This window comes from Microcebus murinus, chromosome 24 (genome assembly GCF_040939455.1).
Source record: "Microcebus murinus isolate Inina chromosome 24, M.murinus_Inina_mat1.0, whole genome shotgun sequence".
Taxonomy (NCBI): Eukaryota; Metazoa; Chordata; class Mammalia; order Primates; family Cheirogaleidae; genus Microcebus; species Microcebus murinus.
This window is the reverse complement of record NC_134127.1, coordinates 21505086-21524842: the sequence shown is the minus strand read 5'-3', so window position 1 is coordinate 21524842 and position 19757 is coordinate 21505086. Positions and strand designations below refer to the sequence as shown.

The 19757-nt window shown below is 44.3% G+C and overlaps 1 protein-coding gene across 1 annotated transcript in view; it reads right to left on the bottom strand.

Moving 5' to 3' along the window:
- The window catches only part of DOCK5 (dedicator of cytokinesis 5), a 172832-nt gene that overhangs the window by 15135 nt on the left and 137940 nt on the right, over nucleotides 1–19757 (bottom strand). The window contains exons 32-44 of the mRNA XM_012782140.3: nucleotides 18223–18281; nucleotides 17687–17841; nucleotides 16439–16524; nucleotides 14116–14275; nucleotides 13316–13356; nucleotides 12578–12668; nucleotides 10226–10345; nucleotides 7077–7166; nucleotides 5320–5424; nucleotides 3528–3669; nucleotides 2472–2553; nucleotides 1490–1574; nucleotides 951–1037 (exon numbers count right to left, since the gene is read on the bottom strand). Coding sequence (XP_012637594.3) covers nucleotides 951–1037; nucleotides 1490–1574; nucleotides 2472–2553; nucleotides 3528–3669; nucleotides 5320–5424; nucleotides 7077–7166; nucleotides 10226–10345; nucleotides 12578–12668; nucleotides 13316–13356; nucleotides 14116–14275; nucleotides 16439–16524; nucleotides 17687–17841; nucleotides 18223–18281 — 1303 coding nt within the window. The remainder of the gene's footprint in view (nucleotides 1–950; nucleotides 1038–1489; nucleotides 1575–2471; nucleotides 2554–3527; nucleotides 3670–5319; nucleotides 5425–7076; nucleotides 7167–10225; nucleotides 10346–12577; nucleotides 12669–13315; nucleotides 13357–14115; nucleotides 14276–16438; nucleotides 16525–17686; nucleotides 17842–18222; nucleotides 18282–19757) is intronic.

The window sequence follows — 19757 nt, the reverse complement described above, 5'->3', positions numbered from 1 at the left end:
CTTATGTGCATGTGCTAAGGAGTATGGGTTTTTTTTTTTTGAGACAGAGTCACACTTTGTTGCCCAGGCTAGAGTGAGTGCTCTGGTGTCAGCCTAGTTCACAGCAACCTCAAACTCCTGGGCTCAAGAGATCCTACTGCCTCAGCCTCCCGAGTAGCTGGGACTACAGGCATGTGCCAGCATGCCCAGCTAATTTTTTATATGTATATCAGTTGGTCAATTAATTTCTTTCTATTTATAGTAGAGACGGGGCCTCGCTCTTGCTCAGGCTGGTTTTGAACTCCTGACCTCGAGCAATCCGCCCGCCTCGGCCTCCCAGAGAGCTAGGATTACAGGCGTGAGCCACCGCGCCTGGCCGGAGTATGGGCTTTATACTCCAGCCCTGGGCAGCCCACAGGGGGCTCCAAGCATGAGAATGAATGAAATGGTCAGGTTTATTCGATGGGATTCGCAGAGGCTGTTAGGAAAATGGACCAAGGCAGGGAGGCCAATTAGGAGGCTGGAAATAAAATAGGATCTAATAAATATTGAAAAGGTAAAAGGAGCTGCTTCTGGGAAAGATGAAGAGGGAGGAGTCTGGGGTGACCGGTGGGGGATTAGCTGAGACTAAAAGAAGAGACAGGGCTTTGGGAGAGAAGATGCAACTGGCAGGAAGCTCCAAAGAGGCATTCCACACATGCTTCTGCGGCTGGCAGGATCAGGGAGGAGACGAAACTCCTCCGGTCACAACAGAATCATTCACTGTGAGTAACCTTTAGGGTTGGTGTTGTAACATCGGTTTCACAAAGGAGCTCTATAACACAGGCATGCCTTGTGTTTCTCTTTTGAAAAACAAAGTTGGCCAGAGGAGGCCGGCCACGCTGGTGCGAACTGCAGAGGGCACCGAACAAAGGCTGTGATTATATCTGGAGACAAAGCTTTTTTCTCAGTTCCAATTTCAAGTGACTCACTGTGGAAATCTGTTTGACTTCAAACCACTTGAGAATCCCGGGAAAGGTATAGGCAGTCGTATACGTGGTGCGTTCAATCCACATGGTCTGGTGGCAGGAAGGAAAACGGGGAATGCTGGTCAGTTCCCAGGCAAAACAGACAAACTCCTGGGTTCAGTGAAGTGAGACTCCATTCCCAAATGCCTCCTAAGTGAATGGGCCACATTTTCTCATAAAATTTAAGGATTCTGGATGTTTACAGCTGAAAGAGATCATCTACTTGGGACTTCTCACCTTATAGATGGAAGCCTAAGGCCCAGACAGGTGTGACTTGCTGAAGATCCTACTAGCAGCTGGCCCAGGAGCAGAGCCCAGTTTCTGGACTTCCAGTCTAGAATTTTCTATGGAGATGGTAACTTGCTATCTAGGTAATTTGCAGGGGAAGCCTCTATTCCCAGGGGTACCACTGTTTCTGTGGGCGTTCGCTGGCTAGGTGGGAAGGCCTCCCTTTTGGATGTCCATTTTACCTTGTTTTAGAGGGAAAAAGGGGGTGGACTCACAGCAAATTCATTGTCCGGGTCCTTTTCTCCTTTCCGGAACGGCCGGGAATATCTGAACTGCTGAACTTCGTTAGCTCTGTAGTAGCTGGAGCAAGACACGGCAACGAGGCTGTAACTCCACTCTTTAAATAAGCACGCCTTGATCTGACTTCAACAAACCCTGACATACCCCTGCCCCTGGCTGAGTCGTACCCACCGAGCCGCCTCACAACCAACAGAGTCTCCACACTTAAGGCTGGAGGAAAGTGCATGATTTGACTTCATTTTGCATCTTACTTTCATATAATTTAGGAATTGATTTTGCAGCTCACAATTGTAAAAGGTGCAGGTACTGACACCCAAATTTGTGACCTCATTTGTATAGTTTTATAAAGGTTCTAGCAATCCCATTAACACTGAGCTTCTCAAGAGAAGTCACTGGGGCCTAATCCCCAGGGATGCTTCTGAGTGAAAATGCTCAGGGATCTGAAACCTAGCAGCGATTTCCCTCTGCCTAAAAAACACCCCCCCCCCATCCCTTTGAATTACTAAGCTTTTATCTTACACTCAAAATAGAATAGACAGCTCTTCCAAACTGTAATAAATTTAAGGTTTGGATTTTTATGTACTTCTGATAAACGGTACGAGAGAGACAAAAGGTGCTTTTTTTGTTTTTTGTTTTCTATTAAGACAAAGGGTCTTGCTCTGCTGCCCAGGTTGGAGTGCAGTGGCATGGTCATAGCTCAAACTCCTGGCCTCAAGTGACCCTCCTACCTCAGCCTCCCAAGTAGCTGAAATTATAAGCAACTACATGCCTGGCTAATGTTTTAAAACATTTTTTTGTAAAGATGGGATCTTGCTGTGTTGCCCAGGCTGGGCTTGAACTCCTGGCTCAAGCACTAAAGTGATCCTTCCACCTCTGCCTCCCAATGTGCTGGGATTACAGGCATGAGCCACAGCAACCAGCTATTTTTTTTTTTTTTTAACATAAAGAACCACTCACTTTAAGATCTGCTCCGGAACTGGTTTATCCTTGTAGCTGGGCGGCAGGTTCATCACGGGCTTCACAGTGAAACACTGCATGTCTGAGACGCTCGTTAAGGAAAGAAAGGAACTAGGCCACGAAGGTGTCAGGCAGCAGGGCCCCCCATTCTTCCTTCTTCCCTGCCAGAAATGCCACCGGTGCCAATTGCTCCCTTTGACCCGAATGCCAGGACTGCATTGAAACTGGGGTCCCCTATGTATCACTGAAATGCCTCCTCATTCAGGGATCAATCCTACGATGTTTCTTTTGGTCAGACACCTAGCAAACACCCTTGCCATAGGAAAACAGGCATCCATTAGATTATCAGGAAATAAATGGTTAGAAATGGTTTTAAATAGTTTTCTTTGGACAAAACATCCCTCTGAACGCCAGAGCCCAGGCAACAGGAACTGCTTTGATCTTTGGATGTCGTCTGTTTATCCAGGGCCACAGCCGGGCACTGCGCTAGGTGCTTTGAAAATGTATCTCTGATATACACACCACTACAAGATGGATATTATTACTCTCCTGTTACAGATGGAGAGTATGAAAATGAAGAGGTTAAACCCAACACCACCCAACTTCAACGGTGAAGTCAGGCTTTAAAACCAGCTCAGCCTAGGTAAGGGCTCCTTCTCTGATTTAATGATCTCCTCTTAGAAAGAGCTCTCCCACCTTCACCCCCAGTGCAGATGCACTGTTTCAAAGTCTGTAACAAAATCCAGAATTCAGAACAGGAAATCTATGTTCTAGTGAAGCTCCCTATCTGGCTACAAAGTATATCCTTTCTCCTTCAAGATCTGCTGATCATCTCTCCCCTTTAATGACTTCATAACCCCCAGCTGAGGATATTGGGGACCCAGGCATATTACACGGAATGGGGACCTGCAGCAGAATGTCTAAATGGGTGGTCTGCGGACACAGGCCAGCTCTGTCCGCAAAGAAGGGCCTGCAACGGCCCTGGCCTCTCTGGGTTAGCTGGGGCTGTACCAGGTCGGGCAGCCTCTGGGTCTTTCTTCCCGGCAGCAAGGATGCACTGCTTCGGCGAGGACTTGATGTCTTCTCCGGGGGGCGTGGTACTGGTCATCTTCTCCGCGTTGGGGAACTGCGTCAGCAACCTCAGGCTGAAGTCCTCTCGCCTCTCATACTCCTTCCCCCGGTAGATAAAGATTTTATTCTGCAGGTTGGAGACAGCACGGGAAATCATTCAACAGGAAGAGTGAAGAGGCAACTGGAGTTCTGGGTACTGAGGGGGCCACTGTACTCCACAGCCAACGTCCAAAGACCTCGCTCCTTGAGTATCTATTACAGCAACTATCGAATCTGACCCGAGTGCTGTGGTTTATTTGGGGAGTTAAGTCACAGGCGTAAAAAATACTGAGCCCAGTGCACCTCATAATGTAGCCCATGGCCCACGGACCAGGGCCAGTCTGCAAACGGTCTGTTTGGAAAAAAAGGGCTTGCAGTGTAATTTAAATCCACAACATGACCAGGCATGCTGATATTTTTCACGGCAAGGCATTCTCAATGAAAGAAGTGCATGCATTAATTTACATGCAGGTAGAAACTATTATCTATCTTAATCGTGATCCACTAACGGTTTGTGGACCAGCACTTTATACAGCACTGCCTTAGGATCAGATGCTGAGAAGTGTGTCCCTGTATCACACAGTGACACAGCAACAGCACGGGTGACAGCAGTCCCCAGCCATCCTGAAAGTCTCATAGAAAATAAGAGCATTAAATACTATTTTCTCAGGCCAGGTGCAGCGGCTCACGCCTGTAATGCCAGAACTTTGGGAAGCTGAGGTGGGAGGAACTCTTGAGCCCAGGAATGCAAGACCAGCCTGGGCAACATAGCGAGACCCTGTCTCCACAAAAAATATTTAAAACATTAGCTGGGCATGGCGGTGCACACCTGTATTTCCAGCTTCTCAGGAGGGTCTCTTGAGCCCAATTTTTGTGAAAAGATAGGTTTTTGTTTCACTTGGGTAAATGCTCCCAGGCCACAGATGCTTCCAGCACAGGATACCGTTTTGGTTACAGTCTAAATTTCACATTCACATGTTGCTAACATCTCCCCTATTAAGTTGTAAAATCCAGAAGGGTGGAGACCACATCTGAGTGTAATCAACAGGATATATTGACTTAATGAACAAATGAATTGTCTCCTCATTAAGTGCTGTTAAGAATGTAAATTGCTTCCTTTTACCACTTTTTCTTCTTCTTCTTCTTTTTTCTTACATTAGGGGAAAGCAGATGGATAATACACATTTAAGCAAAGCTCAGCTCTAAAAGAGGCTTCCATTTTGTAGGAGATAAGAGTTTCTGATTTTGAAACTATAAAATCAAGATCACATTATAGACAATGTTGAGGTGGAAGAAAAATACCATCCTCGTCACTATTAGTGCAACAAAAATGTTTTTATTTTTGGGAAACTCTTGCAGTCTTGTTCTTAGGATACTTGTTTTCAAAGTAGCCCTGGCTGGAAATCCAATAAGCAACTAAATACATCATCAGTTCAACCTTTTCCCCAGCCTGACCCGCAGCCGCCGGCAAGCGGAGGAAATGGTTCTGTTTTTCCCCCCTTTTTCGGTCCCCAACCTGGGGAGGGTCATTTCACAAAAGACCTGGCGGAACACCAGGGGTGTCGGGGTGTGGGGTGAAGGGGTGGCCACTCAGGAAGTGGTTTCCCTCCCCGACCTCCCACAGCGAGAAGACGGGTTGGCAGCTGCTAACGCACCCTTGTCCATCTGGAAAAGAAATGAGCCTCTTCCCCCCTTCACACTGGCCTGATGGCCTTGGGGACCACCCTCAGCTCCTTACCCGCAGGAAAGAAGGAAAGCCCTGGCCGTAGTATCCGACAGCAAAGTACTCAGGCTGAGGCCTCATTGCCTTAATGATGTTCTCATAAAACGAGGCTCTCTTTTTCTGGAAAACAAAACAAGACATTCCACTGGGAGGTTACGAGGACACCGTGGGGGTGAAAAAAAGGATCACACAGGCCGGGCGTGGTGGCTCACGCCTGTAATCCTAGCACTTTGGGAGGCCGAGGCGGGCGGATTGCTCAAGGTCAGGAGTTCGAAACCAGCCTGAGCGAGACCCCGTCTCTACCAAAAATAGAAATAAATTAATTGACCAACTAAAAATATATATACAAAAAATTAGCCGGGCATGGTGGCGCATGCCTGTAGTCCCAGCTACTCGGGAGGCTGAGGCAGTAGGATCGCTGAGCCCTGGAGATTGAGGTTGCTGTGAGCCAGGCTGACGCCACGGCACTCACTCTAGCCTGGACAACAAAGTGAGACTTTGTCTCAAAAAAAAAAAAAACAAAAAAAAAACAAAAAAAAAAAAAAAAAAGGATCACACAGTTTGCTTTGCTGTTTCCCACGTAACACAGAGAAACGAAAGGCCTTTGGGAAACATCGCATGGGCAAGAGGGTTACCCTGTTCTTGGATCAGAGGTTTGGGACCCGGGGTCCACGAATGAGCCTCAGAGGGCCCCGGATCGCTAAGGCTGCGAGCAGAAGTGCATGCACACGCTCACTCTTCCGCATTGGGAGGCAGGGCACGGCTTCCGGCAGTCTCTAGAAGGGGGTCAGGACCTCTACAAGGTTAGCTGCACTTAAGGAGACACATGGGAGAAAACGGTAAAGAACGATCTAGTTTGTGCAGTGGTTTGCATTAAAGTCTTTGGTTCAATTGTAAGTGCCCAGAAGGTGGTGGCGACGTTCTGCTTTCCAGTATCTGGTACCACACCTCTCTGTTGAATTCTTCACCAGGGGAGCGGCTTCCAGCTGAGGCTCACAGAGAAGGCGAGGTAGGTAGCCAGACTTAGGGGGTATGGGGAGGTCCCCTAACCTTCCCCCCAACAATGGTTAGCATGTCTATTTTACTACTCTTTCTAGGTGACTTTCGAGGTCTCTGTCAGAATAATGTTTTCTCAGATGGGTAACATGTTACATTACTAACATCTCAGTGCAAGTCAGCTGATAAAATATGTGAATATTTTTTGCATGTCATGGCAGGAGCTGGTATAGCACATTGGTACATTTTCTATTAATACGAGGTGATCTTGACAAACAGCCCCTCAAAATAAATTATTATTCCATGACAACAGGTGACCTGCCCTTTTGTAACTCGTCTACTGAAAATCAACAAATGCAATATTGGGTTTGCTAGTTTTGTTTTGCTTTGTTGATGGCTGGGAGTATGGAAGGTGCACAAAAAGACCTTCCAAATGGCACCAGGAAGGAAGAGAGAGCTGCAGACAGGGGTCCCCAAAAGGTGTGCAGAGGAAAGCAGCTCCAAGTCGCTGTCATCTGAGGCTCAGTGTCTACCCCCCTTTCTAGGCAACCCTGCCTGCCCCAGAGACCAGAACCTTCCATGAAAGATAATCTGGACAAATAATGATCCAAGCTTTCGGACCACATTCTTTTTTCATTTTTATTTCCAGCAAGGTTTACTTTTCCATTGTAAAGAACACCATTAATCCTGACTTTTCTTCAACTTACAAAAACATTCTGGTGAACGCTAATTTTAGCAGCCCCACTGGAGACCAAATACATTTGACCTAGACTCACCAAGAGATTGCCAAGGCCCTCGTAGTCAAACACTTTGCTCTCGTACGTCTCGGCCAACTCCTTGCTCAGTTTGATTGCCTTCTCCCACATCTTCAGGAAAAGAAAAGTAGGGTTAAAAGTGGAGAACAAAGCAGTCATTGATCCAGCTGCAAAAGCCACGGGAGAGTCACCGGGAGTGAGCGGGCGGGTGGGCCGAGTTTCTGCAGATCTGCCCCGACCTGAAACCTTTCTTTCCTGACGTCATAAAGATCGTGGATCTTGGCTGCCTCGCATCTTCAGTGAGTCTGTCTGTAAGAACGTGAACAATACCACGTGCGTGTCCCCAGACAAAGGAAGACTGAGTTTAAAGGGCAAAGTACGGATGACAAGCGAAATGAGAGAAGAACTATTTCCAAAGCCCAGGTTCTGAGAGTATGAGAGGCTTGCTGGAGGAGGAAGCAAGCTTCTGTGGGACCCTGGTTCTGGGGTGCGTGCGTGTGTGTGCAGGTAGGTTGTTTGCAGGGGACGGAAAAGACGCTGACAGTACTGCTGCATGGGATTTGGCAAACCGCATTTCATGTGAGGCGCTGATGTCTTTACTTAGTGGATGGGCGTTTTAGGAAATGCCTTAGAGCGTTAACGACCATGTGAGTTACAGGCTAATGCACATATCCGGTGTCTGAGGCCAGCATCCCAGATCCAGCCTTCTAATCATTTCTGCATTGCATGAAATGCCTCTTAGATGGGCACTATTCAAGGCACAGCATCTGCTCGCTTCCTGCTTCGTTCTTATAAACAAAGTGCTACATCCCATCCTTTCTGGCTGCTGAGGGAATGCATGCGTGATCCTCATTGTGAAACACTCTAAAATTAAATCTCATAAAATAATCATTTGTCAAATTTGCCCTCCCTGAAGTTGCAGGGCTGGGTCACCGAAAAGGCTCTGAGATGAGCCGTCTGGAAACCAGTGTAGATCAGTGGGACTTGGTGCAGGGAGCCAGTTGCCACCACCAGTGAACTCCAGTGACGTGGCCTTCCCGAGTCCCCTCTCGTCCTCCCCAGATGCTAAGTTACGTAAGAGACAGGAAGACCGTCTAGCACAGCGGTTCCCAAAGGGTGGTCTCTGGCTCCTGGCAGTCCTCAAGGCCCTTTCAGGGGTCGATGAGGTCAAAACTATCTTCCTAATAGTACTATTATTGTCCTTTTTCCACGTTCACTGTCTCATGACTATACATGAGGCTACATGATGTATGACATCATAATGGAACATATACAGAAGCAAATCAGAGAATGCTGCTATCTTTTATTAGCCCAGACATTAAAGAAATTTGCAAAAATAATGCCAATCATATCACTAATTCTTTGATATAGTGATTTTTCATTAAAATATATATGATTCATATTAACAGGTAATAAATAGGTATATTATTATTGTTAAAAGAACAAGTAAATACTTAACATTTTTTCTGCTTTAATTTCTAAGAGTATAAATATTAACAGATATAACCCACGTGAACAAAAGTGTTTTGGGGTCCTCCATAATTTTTAAGAGGGCTAGAGTCTGCAGAGACCAAAAAGCCTGAGCTTCACTTGCTATCTGGGCTTCAAGTTCCTCACCTGTAGAGATATTATCTACCTAATAGGGCTATAGGAAGAATTAAATTAGAGGAAAAGTCTGAAAAATCATCCTGAACAGTTTAGCACTAAATAGATGATGGCAATTTTATCTTGACGATTATTTGGCTTATTTATTTATTTAGTAATTTAACTAAGGTTTCACGGATAGAATAACTGTGGTGGCTGGAAGTGGGCCGTCCACATGAACCATCCAGGCATCTGAAACAGGCTAAATCCAGGATCCGTTTTGTTTGGATACCACAAAGCATTTTCCTTTCTTTCTCCCCCAGTCCCTTCTCTCTACATATTTTTTTTTCATTTTTAATTTAAAAGGTCTTTCTACTGCACATGCCTTCTCCACTTGACCACGGACTCCACGACTCCCTGACACAGTTCCTAAGTTTGTTTTGCCTTCCTGCCCCCGTGGCTGTCTACAGTGTGTGGTGTCAGGCAGGGGACGGGGGTCTGCTGTGCCCCACGTGTTCACCAACATTGTCTCAAGAATGCAGAGAAGCTGATAGGACCAGCTCCTGGGACCAGCAAAAATTAATAGGTGAAACTGTGGTTTTAGAAAATGGGGCTCTGGGCTGCCCCCTCTACTCAGCACTGGGGTAAGTCTGCTCGAGATGAATGATCTTTTTTGCCCTTCGCACCTTAATTTATCGATTCACGCTCTCTCCTATTAAAAATATCAGAATTCAAAGACACACAAGGGGATAATAAAAAGTCACAGGTTACTGTATAAAAAAGAATTTGTGTCTTTGACCTCAGTTCTAGGCAAGGAGCTTCTAAACCCTTGGAATTTCCCAAGCAAGAGGAGTATCTCTGTTATTCCTGGTGGGTCCCCACGACCACACCTGAATCTATGCGAACAAGGTGACTCACATGGGGCTCTTAGATGGTCTCAGGATGGGGGCTGGCTATGAGAGAAATATTAATACCAACCATGCGATCACAGGGCTGGGGGTTTGAGCCACATATCACCCTGACCTCCAGGAAAGGGGGGTGGGTGATGATCAAGTGCAATTGCATAGTCAATGAACCAATCAAACATGCCTACTGTGTATGCATGAAACCCCAATAAAAACTCTGCACACTAAGGCTCAGGCAAGCTTCCCAGCGGGAGAACACATCAATTTTCCAGAAAGGTGATATGCCCCAAGTTCATGGGGAGAAGACAGAGAAGCTCTCTGTTTGGGTTCCTCCCAGACCTTGCCCTGTATGTCTCTGCATTTGGCTGGTCCTGATCTATGTCCTTTATAATAAAACTATAAACACTAAATATAGTACTTTACCATGTTTTGTTAGTTGTTCTAGCAAATTATCAAAGCAGAGGGGGTCATGGGAACCTCCAGAATTTATGGGCAGTTGGTCAGAAGTGTAGATGGTCTGGAACCCTCCAAACTCGTGGCTGCCCTCTGGGCCATCCTGTTGGGGACGATGCTCTTAACGCATGTAGTCTGCACTAAGTACAGGCGGTTAGCATCAGAATTGCACTGCAACAGGGCGGTCATCTTCCTCCTTCCCCTAATATAAAAACAACCAGTACTCACTTTGCCTTTGTCAAAATATGATATAATTTCTTGATACAGCTTCTCTTTAAGCTCTTGCTGGGTGTAAACATAGTAACTGTCCCTCTGAAGCAAATGGGGCACACAGGGCTTGTCAGACCACTAAAATCAAACAAAAGCAACAAAAGAGGTTAATGCAACAGATCAATTAAAGAGATCAATGCAACAAATACTCAGCCAAAAAAACAAAAATCAAAAAAAATTTGTATGTATATTTAACTCATCCATATCTTATGTTAGATTATTTATTAGACACAAAAATCACATAGACACACATATACCCAAGCAAGCTCCAAAAACAAGTATCATGCCAAATGGACACACACTCGTGGCACTCTTGTGTCAGAAATGAAGTAAGGTTGCCAACCAGCATGATTATTATTGTACTGAAGGCATCATTAATACAACCAGATAAAAGAAATAAATTAGGAGTTTAAAAATGGATAAGAGAAGGTAACACTAGCACAATTTGCAAACATTATAGTTGTAATTCTTCACAATATAAGAAAGTCAACTAAAAACCTACTATCCACACAATAAAAGTCATAGCAGGATAAAAAAAAAAAAAAATTAACATATTTGGAAATAGATTTCACATACATAGGAAATAACCATATAGAAGATAATTGAAGAACCAAACAAAAATAAACGCAAAAAGGTGAGATTTCTAACAGTGAACATCACAAGGAATACGCAAGACTTATCTGCAGAAAACTCAAATACACCACTGAAGGGCACAAAATCAGACGTGAACAAATGGAAAGTCATATCATGCTTTTGGATAAGAAAACTCTATTTCATAAACATGTAAATTCTCACTAATTTTTAAATGTCATGATTCCAAAGTCCATATGGGAAAATAAACAAAAAGCAATAGGTAAGAAAACTCTGAAAAAGAAGAGCAATCAAGAGTAACTACCAGATAATAAAACACTATAAAGAACTAATAATTAAAACAGTGTGGTACTGGTACATGAATAGACAGAGATCCGTGCAAAATAATATACAATCAAGAAAGAGACCCCTTCCCAACGTAGGAATTTAGTACATGATAAAGATGAGATCTTCTACCAGCAAGGAAAATCTGAACTACGCTGAACAAGTGGCATCTCTATTGAACAGCACTCTGGGGAGAAGAGCTGCATCCACGTCTTCTACCTTATACCAGGACAGGAGAGTTGAATTTTCTGAGCAGCCCAAACGAAAAGACCTACAGTTACAGACACCGGGGTTGCTTTCTGGCCATTCTACGGTGAAATCCACAGTCACTGAGACTCACCAATGATCCAGACACAATAAGCTATTTTTGTGCCCTAATCTTAACTACGAATTGTGAATTTCCTATGGGAATTGGTGAGGCAGGAGACTCCTGTCTTTAATTAGTAGCTCAGAACGATGCATGTGTATCACTTTTGTAGGAAATAAAAATTCAACTGTAGAAGAGAATTAATTGCTGGGGACAGGGATGGAGGCAGAGAGATCTGAGAGGAGGCTGTTGGAGCATTCGAAATGAGAGATGCTGGTGACATGGACGGGGATGGTGGCAAGGGAGGTACAAGAAGTGGGTAGGTCAGGGGCACAGTGTAGACACAAGGGCCACGCTTCTCACTCCTGGAGAAAGTGGGAGGTGGTGAATAACAGAGAAGAATCAAAGAAGACTACGAGCTTGTCTAAGCCGCTAGAATAGATGACGGTGTTTAGGGACACGACAGGAAAAGGGAGGCAGGATGGGTTGGGAGGTGGCAAGAGCAGGAAATAGATTCTCTGTCACCAATGTGCTATGTTTGAGCTGTCTATTAGTCATTCAAACATCAATGCTGAAAGAACCATTTATATATGAATCCAAAGTTAGAGGAAGAGGTCAGGGCTAGAAATAATTATTTGAGATTCATGAAGTACAGACGTATATAATCCATGCCACAGCATCATTTTAGTTAAGGAGAGAGTATAAAAGGAAAGGACTTTTTCGGTACTATGTTCACATACAACTCATCTCCCTGCAGTTTTACAGATCTTTTTATACATTAATCAATGTGTGTGTGTTATTTCTTTAATTAGAATGTCAAGAACCTTCTGGACCTTTAAGTTGTCCTCTGCATCTAAGGATTTTTAAATAAAAGATAACCAACATTTTTCCCCAATCTCATCTGAAAATCAGCTGGGCCAATTTTTAGAAGGGGTAAAATAATATTCTCGGATCAAAGGATATCCTTGGAATAAGGCTGTTGCTCATCAAAAGCACGAAGTGGATCCAATTTGGTCCTAAAGGACCAAACAGGTGACATGCAGCGTGCGCCTTCCACCCCGTGGGAGCGAGCTCCCCGACCCGCCCACCTGCAGCAGCTCCGCGTGCAAGAGGAGCGTGCAGGCGGCTTCCGTGTAGTTCTCACAGTCGCGGTGCAGATCTCGGAGCTTGTACAAGTATCTGGGAAGAGGGGAGACGGGCGTGTTGCTCAAGCACTGACCCAGCACTCAGCCCACCCCACATCCAGACGCAGCCCGTGCCCTGCAACCGTACAGGCTCACACGTCCCTGCTCCTAGACCCAGGAGTCGGTTACTTCCTACTTTGTCGTGCTGCCTCCTGCCTCTGCATCTTTCCAGTCCCATCTAGTCTACTTTCTACTCTCCCTTTAAGGCACTGGTGTTTAATTTTCTCCTCCTTTTAGGTCTTGGATCCCTTGGGGACATTAACGACGGCTATGGAATCTCTCCCCAGGCACGTGCGTATTGGTCAGGTACGAGTTTATTCCATGTTCAGGGATTCAAGGGCTCCAGGCCGAGATTCCTGGATAGGTTTTCACGTCCCCTCCAGAACACCCTGGGCCAGAAGGTTTCCAGCCCTCCCCTCAGTCCTGGCACGACCTCACTTACACGTGCCTTCATGCCGTACCTGTCTGTGTATCTATCTAAAAAGTTTATCCCTTTGGGGCGAGCTGAGTATATGACACACCTTTGGGTGTTTCCCACAGCAACAAGCAAGGTGTTGAGGCACAGTATTTGTTTATTATTGAGGGAATAAATCGCAAAGCCCTGACATAAATAGCAAAAGCAGAAAATTTCCTTCCTCTTACCTTATGTATATGTCCTCTCTCTTCTTTTCTTTATAGAAATTCTGCCAGGGGAAAAAAAAAATCAGGATCACAAAATACCAACATAAATCAGGAGCTGCTGACAAGCTCGCCATGAAAATAGCCAAACCACGACTGTTGCTTCTCAACACTGTCAGTTTCCAAAGAGTTCATTGTTTCCCTTTAACGAATAGCCACACGAGAAAAGGAAGCGACAGGTTATAAAGAAGGTGAAGAATTGTTTTAGAACCATACTTCTGAAGAATGCAAGAAACCTAATGGAGTGGATACCAGGCTCATACTCAAGTCACCGCCTATACTGTCTTCCCGGGGTCCGTATTAAGCAGAGGGAGGCCTGGCAACCTAAACCTCTGATGTCTGTGGTCCGGGTTAACAATATTGAAAAAGGCGAGACCAAAGAGTTCTGCCTTCACAAAGATGTCACATACTAATTCTCTATCCAGGGTGTAGCGTTTCTGATGCATATTCGACTTTGCCCATAAACCAACCACATATACATACAACAGACAGACAAGTTGAAGACAGTGTGCAGAAAACAGAGTTGCATCAAGAGCTTATGGTGCATTTTTCATCCTGTCTCCAAATTTATCCTCAAAGTCTGTGGCCGCTAGTGTCTGAGTCCAAAGCTGAGCCAGGTGTTCCAGCTAGACCCAGCAGGGCACAGACTCCATGAAGGTGACCCTGGGTGCCCCCGTGCCTGTGAGATCTGCCTAGAGCTGCGCTGTGGGGTGCAGGGGCGGCCCGGCAGTGCCCTCTCGCTAGCCCAGGGGCTTGGCACATACCAGCACGTTCACCGTGCAGCTCATGCGGTTCTCCTTGCTCTCGTCATGCATGACGATGGTTCTGTAGTCCAACAGGTTCTCCAAGAGGCTGCTAACCAGGAATGCGAACACCTCCCCAGAGCCGGAGAGGTACTTATGTTTCCGGCAATGTTCTAGGAGCCTGGAGGGGTGGAGGGAGAGACAAATGTCTGTGTTTCGTGCTGCCATTCCAGCACCTCTTATGAGCATCAACCAAGGTCACAGAGCAGGTGGTGCAAGAGTAGATACCCCGGCATGCCAGGTCAGCAGACACATGCCCTGGGTGGACACCATCCCAGCCTGGCAGCCCCCCTTTTGCTGTACTCTCTACTCAAGCTCTACATTTTCTTTAGGGCTTGACTGTAGTCCCAACATCACTGAGAATTGCAGCCCGTAATGTCCCCCTTTGACTGACTGTTGGTGTTGTTTTTGTTTGTTTCTAGTCAATACCACAGAACCGAGAACCCTGCTGTTTGAAGGTTCTAATGTAGTTGAATGAGACCATAATATTCCTTACATCTTTATTCTCCCTAAGGCCTGGCACTCAGGGCATCTTCTGGCCGTTCTAGAATGCCGTGGACGGACGCCCAGCCTAGAGGAACCGAGGAACCAGATACACCTCCAGACACGTGGCTCTTTAGACAAAAGTGTTATTTTCAGATGAAAATGCAGATTTGTAAACAAGCAAATTGAAGCTAAACTTTTGGTTTGAGTCTTCTCCTTTTTGACCCACAGAGAACAAAGTCCTGGGGCTTCTCAGATTAGAGCATTAAAGAAAAAAAAAAGCTGGGGAAAAGGGAGAAAAAAGAGAGGGAAATGGATCCAAAAACTAGTCCAGACTCTAAGATTTTTCTTGGACACTGGAGACTTGTGTGATTATATTTTGCTGAGTTAGTGATCCAGGAAGAACCAAGAAAGCAAAGTAGGATCTTTAGATGAAAAATCAGCTGTGGGCTTAAAAAAAAAAAAAAAAAAAAAAAGGACAATTTATCATGTGTAAATAGTGTGTGTGCATGTGCATGTAACTTATTCCACAGCAGATCAGAATTGCAAAAGTTATAAACTGGAAGGTCTGAAGGTCAGAGAGACCTAATGGAAACATGATAAAGAGTCCACCAAAAGGTCTTATCATTAAAAATGAAATAGGAAACTCTTCTGTTTCTTTTGAAAGAATACAGACTATTCACTCATTCAATTCCATTTTGAGTATTCAGGATGCTGGTTCCTTAGAGAATCATAAAAAAAAGAAGAAAACAGGTGGAGTCCGTGTCCTTGAGCACTGTATCTAGTCCACAAAACAGGTGAGGAACAAAACGACCGAGGCAAGTGCTCAGCAGGTGACACTATTGGTCAATACTATCAAAGTTCAGAGAGCACGAGAAAGCAACAGTACAGTTAGAACTGAATGATGGGAAGATCTGTAAATAATAACAGTGCCGACCACAAACACTAGGGCAGCCCACATCTATTAAGCGTGACCTCTGCTACAGACGCTGTGTTAGCACAACATCTTACTTAATCCTCCCAACAATACCCAGAAATAGATGCTATTATTCTCAGAGACGGGAGAAAATGAGGTGTTGGACAGGCTGAATCACTGGTCAAAAGCCAAACACACCCAATTCCCAAAAGTTGTAATAAAAAAAGAAAAGAGAAAAAATAATTTTAGAAAATAGAAATTTTTAATTATTTTAAAATAAAATTAAAATTTAAAAAAAAGCCAAATGCATAGTGTTTGGTGAAAACAGGGTTTGAATCTCAATCTCTCCCCAAAGCCAACGGCCAAGTGTTTCTCATCAGTCTTTTGTTCTTTTTGTGCTGTCATTCCACATGCTCATAGAGGGGGCAAAGAGGGTGGGAGGGTGACGGGTGAGCGTGGCGGTGGGGAGAGGGTGGTTGAGATCATGTGGATGGAGCATACGGTATTTTTGCATCTAAAGTGGACCTCGGAATTTTTTTTTTCCTTTAGATTGTTGCTTTGAAGTCAGAATTAGAGGTGCTAACACTTTTGTCGAAGTTCAAAAATTCAAATCCTGGGCAACATGCCACCGTTGTACATTTCCTCCTTCTGCTGTGTTCTCCAGCGCCAGGCTGGCCAGGAAACCACGAGCACCTAACTCGCATCAGATAGACAGTGTCAGTAGCGGATGGATGGTGTACACCCCATTAGCAGCACCGAGGACCCCCGTGGGGGCGACCCTGGCGGAGCTGAGGCCGCTCGGTTGCTCTGCTGGTGCAGAAGCTGTGTTTTTTTCTATTACTAAATGATGCCACCAAAGCAAGGTTCTGTTTCTGAACTACTCACAGTTTTTCCAGAAGAACCTTGTATTGTTCATCTCCTCTGCCCCCTTCTACCTCCTGGTCCAGCTTCGTGATCAACTCGTTCTCAAACTGAAAGCAGAGTGACAAGTTCACAGCACGATGTTGCACCCTTAGAAGAGGATGTGGCCAATCTTTCTAGATTTCGTCCAAAACCTCTACTGACTTGTCAACTGTTTCCAACACGACAGGGGAGTATCACACTTGGAGTCGTTCACCAACGGGGCACCAAGGCCCTGCTGAAGCATTCTAAAGCAGTCTCATGTTACTCTGTCCTTTGCTTTACATTTATTATTATTATTATTATTTTTTGAGACAGAGTCTCTCTTTGTTGCCCAGGCTAGAGTGAGTGCCGTGGCGTCAGCCTAGCTCACAGCAACCTCAAACTCTTGTGCTTAAGCGATCCTGCTGCCTCAGCCTCCCAAGTAGCTGGGACTACAGGCATGTGCCAGCATGCCCGGCTAATTTTTTCTATATATATGTTAGTTGGCCAATTAATTTCTTTCTATTTATAGTAGAGACGGGGTCTCGCTCTTGCTCAGGCTGGTTTCAAACTCCTGACCTCAAGCAATCCGCCCGCCTCGGCCTCCCAGAGAGCTAGGATTACAGGCGTGAGCCACCGCGCCTGGCCTACAATTATTATTTTTTAATTATCTAAAACATTACATTCTGCTACAACCATGCATACAAAAATAGCTTAATGATTCTGATTTTCTATTTTAGTTTTGTTTCTCATCTAAGTCTCAGTTTACAGAGCTTCGTAGCTGCAAAATCTTCCTTTCAATATTAATGCACTTTGTAGATAAGAAAACTGAGGCACAGAGCAGACACATAAGGAAGGCCACATTCTCCAAGCTGGAGTAACGGTTTAGACCTCAGTCTATGGCAGCCCTCCCTCAGCTGTACTATAACAAAAAATTCTTTAACTTAATTCACTGTGTTATTCTCTCCAGTGACACTGAAACAGACAGGACTAAAGTGCATTAAGTTTACTTTTCATTAGCCAGAGACAGTTTTGCTTTCAGAAAGATATGCAGCAAAAAGATTTCTTCCAGGCTCTGAGCTGGCATATCTGATTATATACCTAATTGCTTTACAAAGTTAAATGCAAAGTGAATTTTTAGGTCAACTTTGATTTGTATTATTCGGGCTACTGCTTCCCTATATAGAAAGAAAACAAATGAGAGTTGCCGACATATGCATTTCTAAGATGATAAGGTCTACCACTTCTTACCATATGGAAATTTCCATTGCCACTGAAATTGAACTCACACTGCATCATATCAAAGAAAATGGGGATTGTGGCTTTCTGGAGCTCTACTTCGGGGGTCAGAGTGACCTCCAGAATGGGACCCACCATGGATGGGATGAATTTGATTTTATGAGGACCTGAAAGTAAATGAGGATATTAAAACATGTTATTAAACATGTTATTAAAACATGTATGTTATTAAAACATAACATTCACCATAAGTAAAGGGCTATGATCTTCCTCTAGAGGGCCCACAAGAAAAATTTATGTGGGAAACAAATCAACCCAATTCAGAAGTGACTTAGATACTGTATTCTGATAACATGTGGATACAAAAGTAAGCGTTCATTATCAATGTCCCAGTTGAGATGAGGACTCGAAACCAACAAATCGACTTTCACTCCACAGACAAATAAATCTCAGGAGTGTTTGGATTAAAAATTAAAAAAAAAGAATTCACCGTGGGAAGCTTATCACACAGAAGCTGTGCTGGGGCTTGTTCGAGCTTGGACACTCACCCAGGTTATACCACATGTCCCGGATTCTAAAGCCGAGTTCTTTTCTCATGTCCCCGTATCTAGGAAGAAGATCAGAAACCAAGAGAAGGATTTGCGGTGGAACTGAGATGCATATAACACAACCACGAGAGGTATCAAAACAGCCTGTGTCCCTCTGGGTCACCTTTAAGGCAAGCTCACTGTTAAGAGACAAGGTTAATTCCCAAACAGAACCGAGTCTCACAGAGGACAGGGGACTTTCGCGGCATGAGAAGTCAAATGCAAACGCTGAACAAAAGCTGAGATTAACAAACTCAGCTTTGTTTGGTGAGACTAACAAACTCACTGAAGGGAGAGAGAGACTCTGGTGGCCGTGAAACAAAGAAATAACCAAAAACACTCAGGAAAAGGAAGATGAATGGGGATGGTTTACACAGTACTGTGCCTGATGTCTAACAAACAGGCTGACTCCATATACCTATATTTGGTAACATACATCCATTCCAGTGTGTTCTTCAAAGTACTCACACTGGAAAGCTCTGGACCATGCATTCTCAACGGGGTGAGATTGTCCAGAAAGGGGTGAAAACTGAAATTGAAAGGGGTGAAACTTTTTGTCCTTAGGGACAAAAAAACCCTTACAGTTTTTATGTATACAGCATGGTTAGACATACGGTACATCAAATGATACTTGGTGTATCTCTTATATTAGAATCTCATGGGGGGTATGGATGAGCAGAACAGTGTCTAAAAGGGCTCTTTGTCAGAGTTCATAATAAGAGAAAGAATAGAGAAACACTGGTCTAGACAGTGATTCTTGGGTGGAAGTGAATCAGAATCATGTGGAAATCTCTTAAAGGATACTCATGCCCGAGGCAACCCCACTCCACATACTACAGCAGAGTTGGGGGGAGGGTGGAAAATAGGAAATGAGATCAGTCAAAAGATACTGGCATTGCAAACGTTCCCAGGTAACATGAACCTAGATTTATACCTCACTTTACAACCACTGCTCTACATTATTCTACTCACACTAATATTACCCAGAAAATTTTTTTCAAATTCCTCCTTTGGAAATATCTTCTGGAGCCAGCATTAAAAAAAAAATCACATTTAAAAACTTCTCATATGATTTCGCCCTAACAAAAATATTCAACCTAAATTCATTATTAATATTAGGTAAGCAAATGTAGTTAAGGTCTTATACATAATAGACACTGAATGATAAAGTACTGTTGATGCTACTTCTACTAAAAATAAGAGCAAGCTTGGAAAAAAACCTTCATTCATATCTCTACAACCTTAATTCAACAGGCTTCATTTTCCAAGTTTTATCTTTACTCATATGCATACATATTGTTACATGGGTTAGATTCAGTCCTACTGACCCCAAACCAAAATCATTAATCCTAACTAGCCATTTTATTGATAAGAGTTGGCATCAACTATCTTCACTCATGGTTCTTTAACCAAAATCAAATCCATCCTTTAAAAAAGTTATATTATGCCAAGATATTTTAAAGAATGAGTTCAAGGTATCCATCTTAAAATCCACC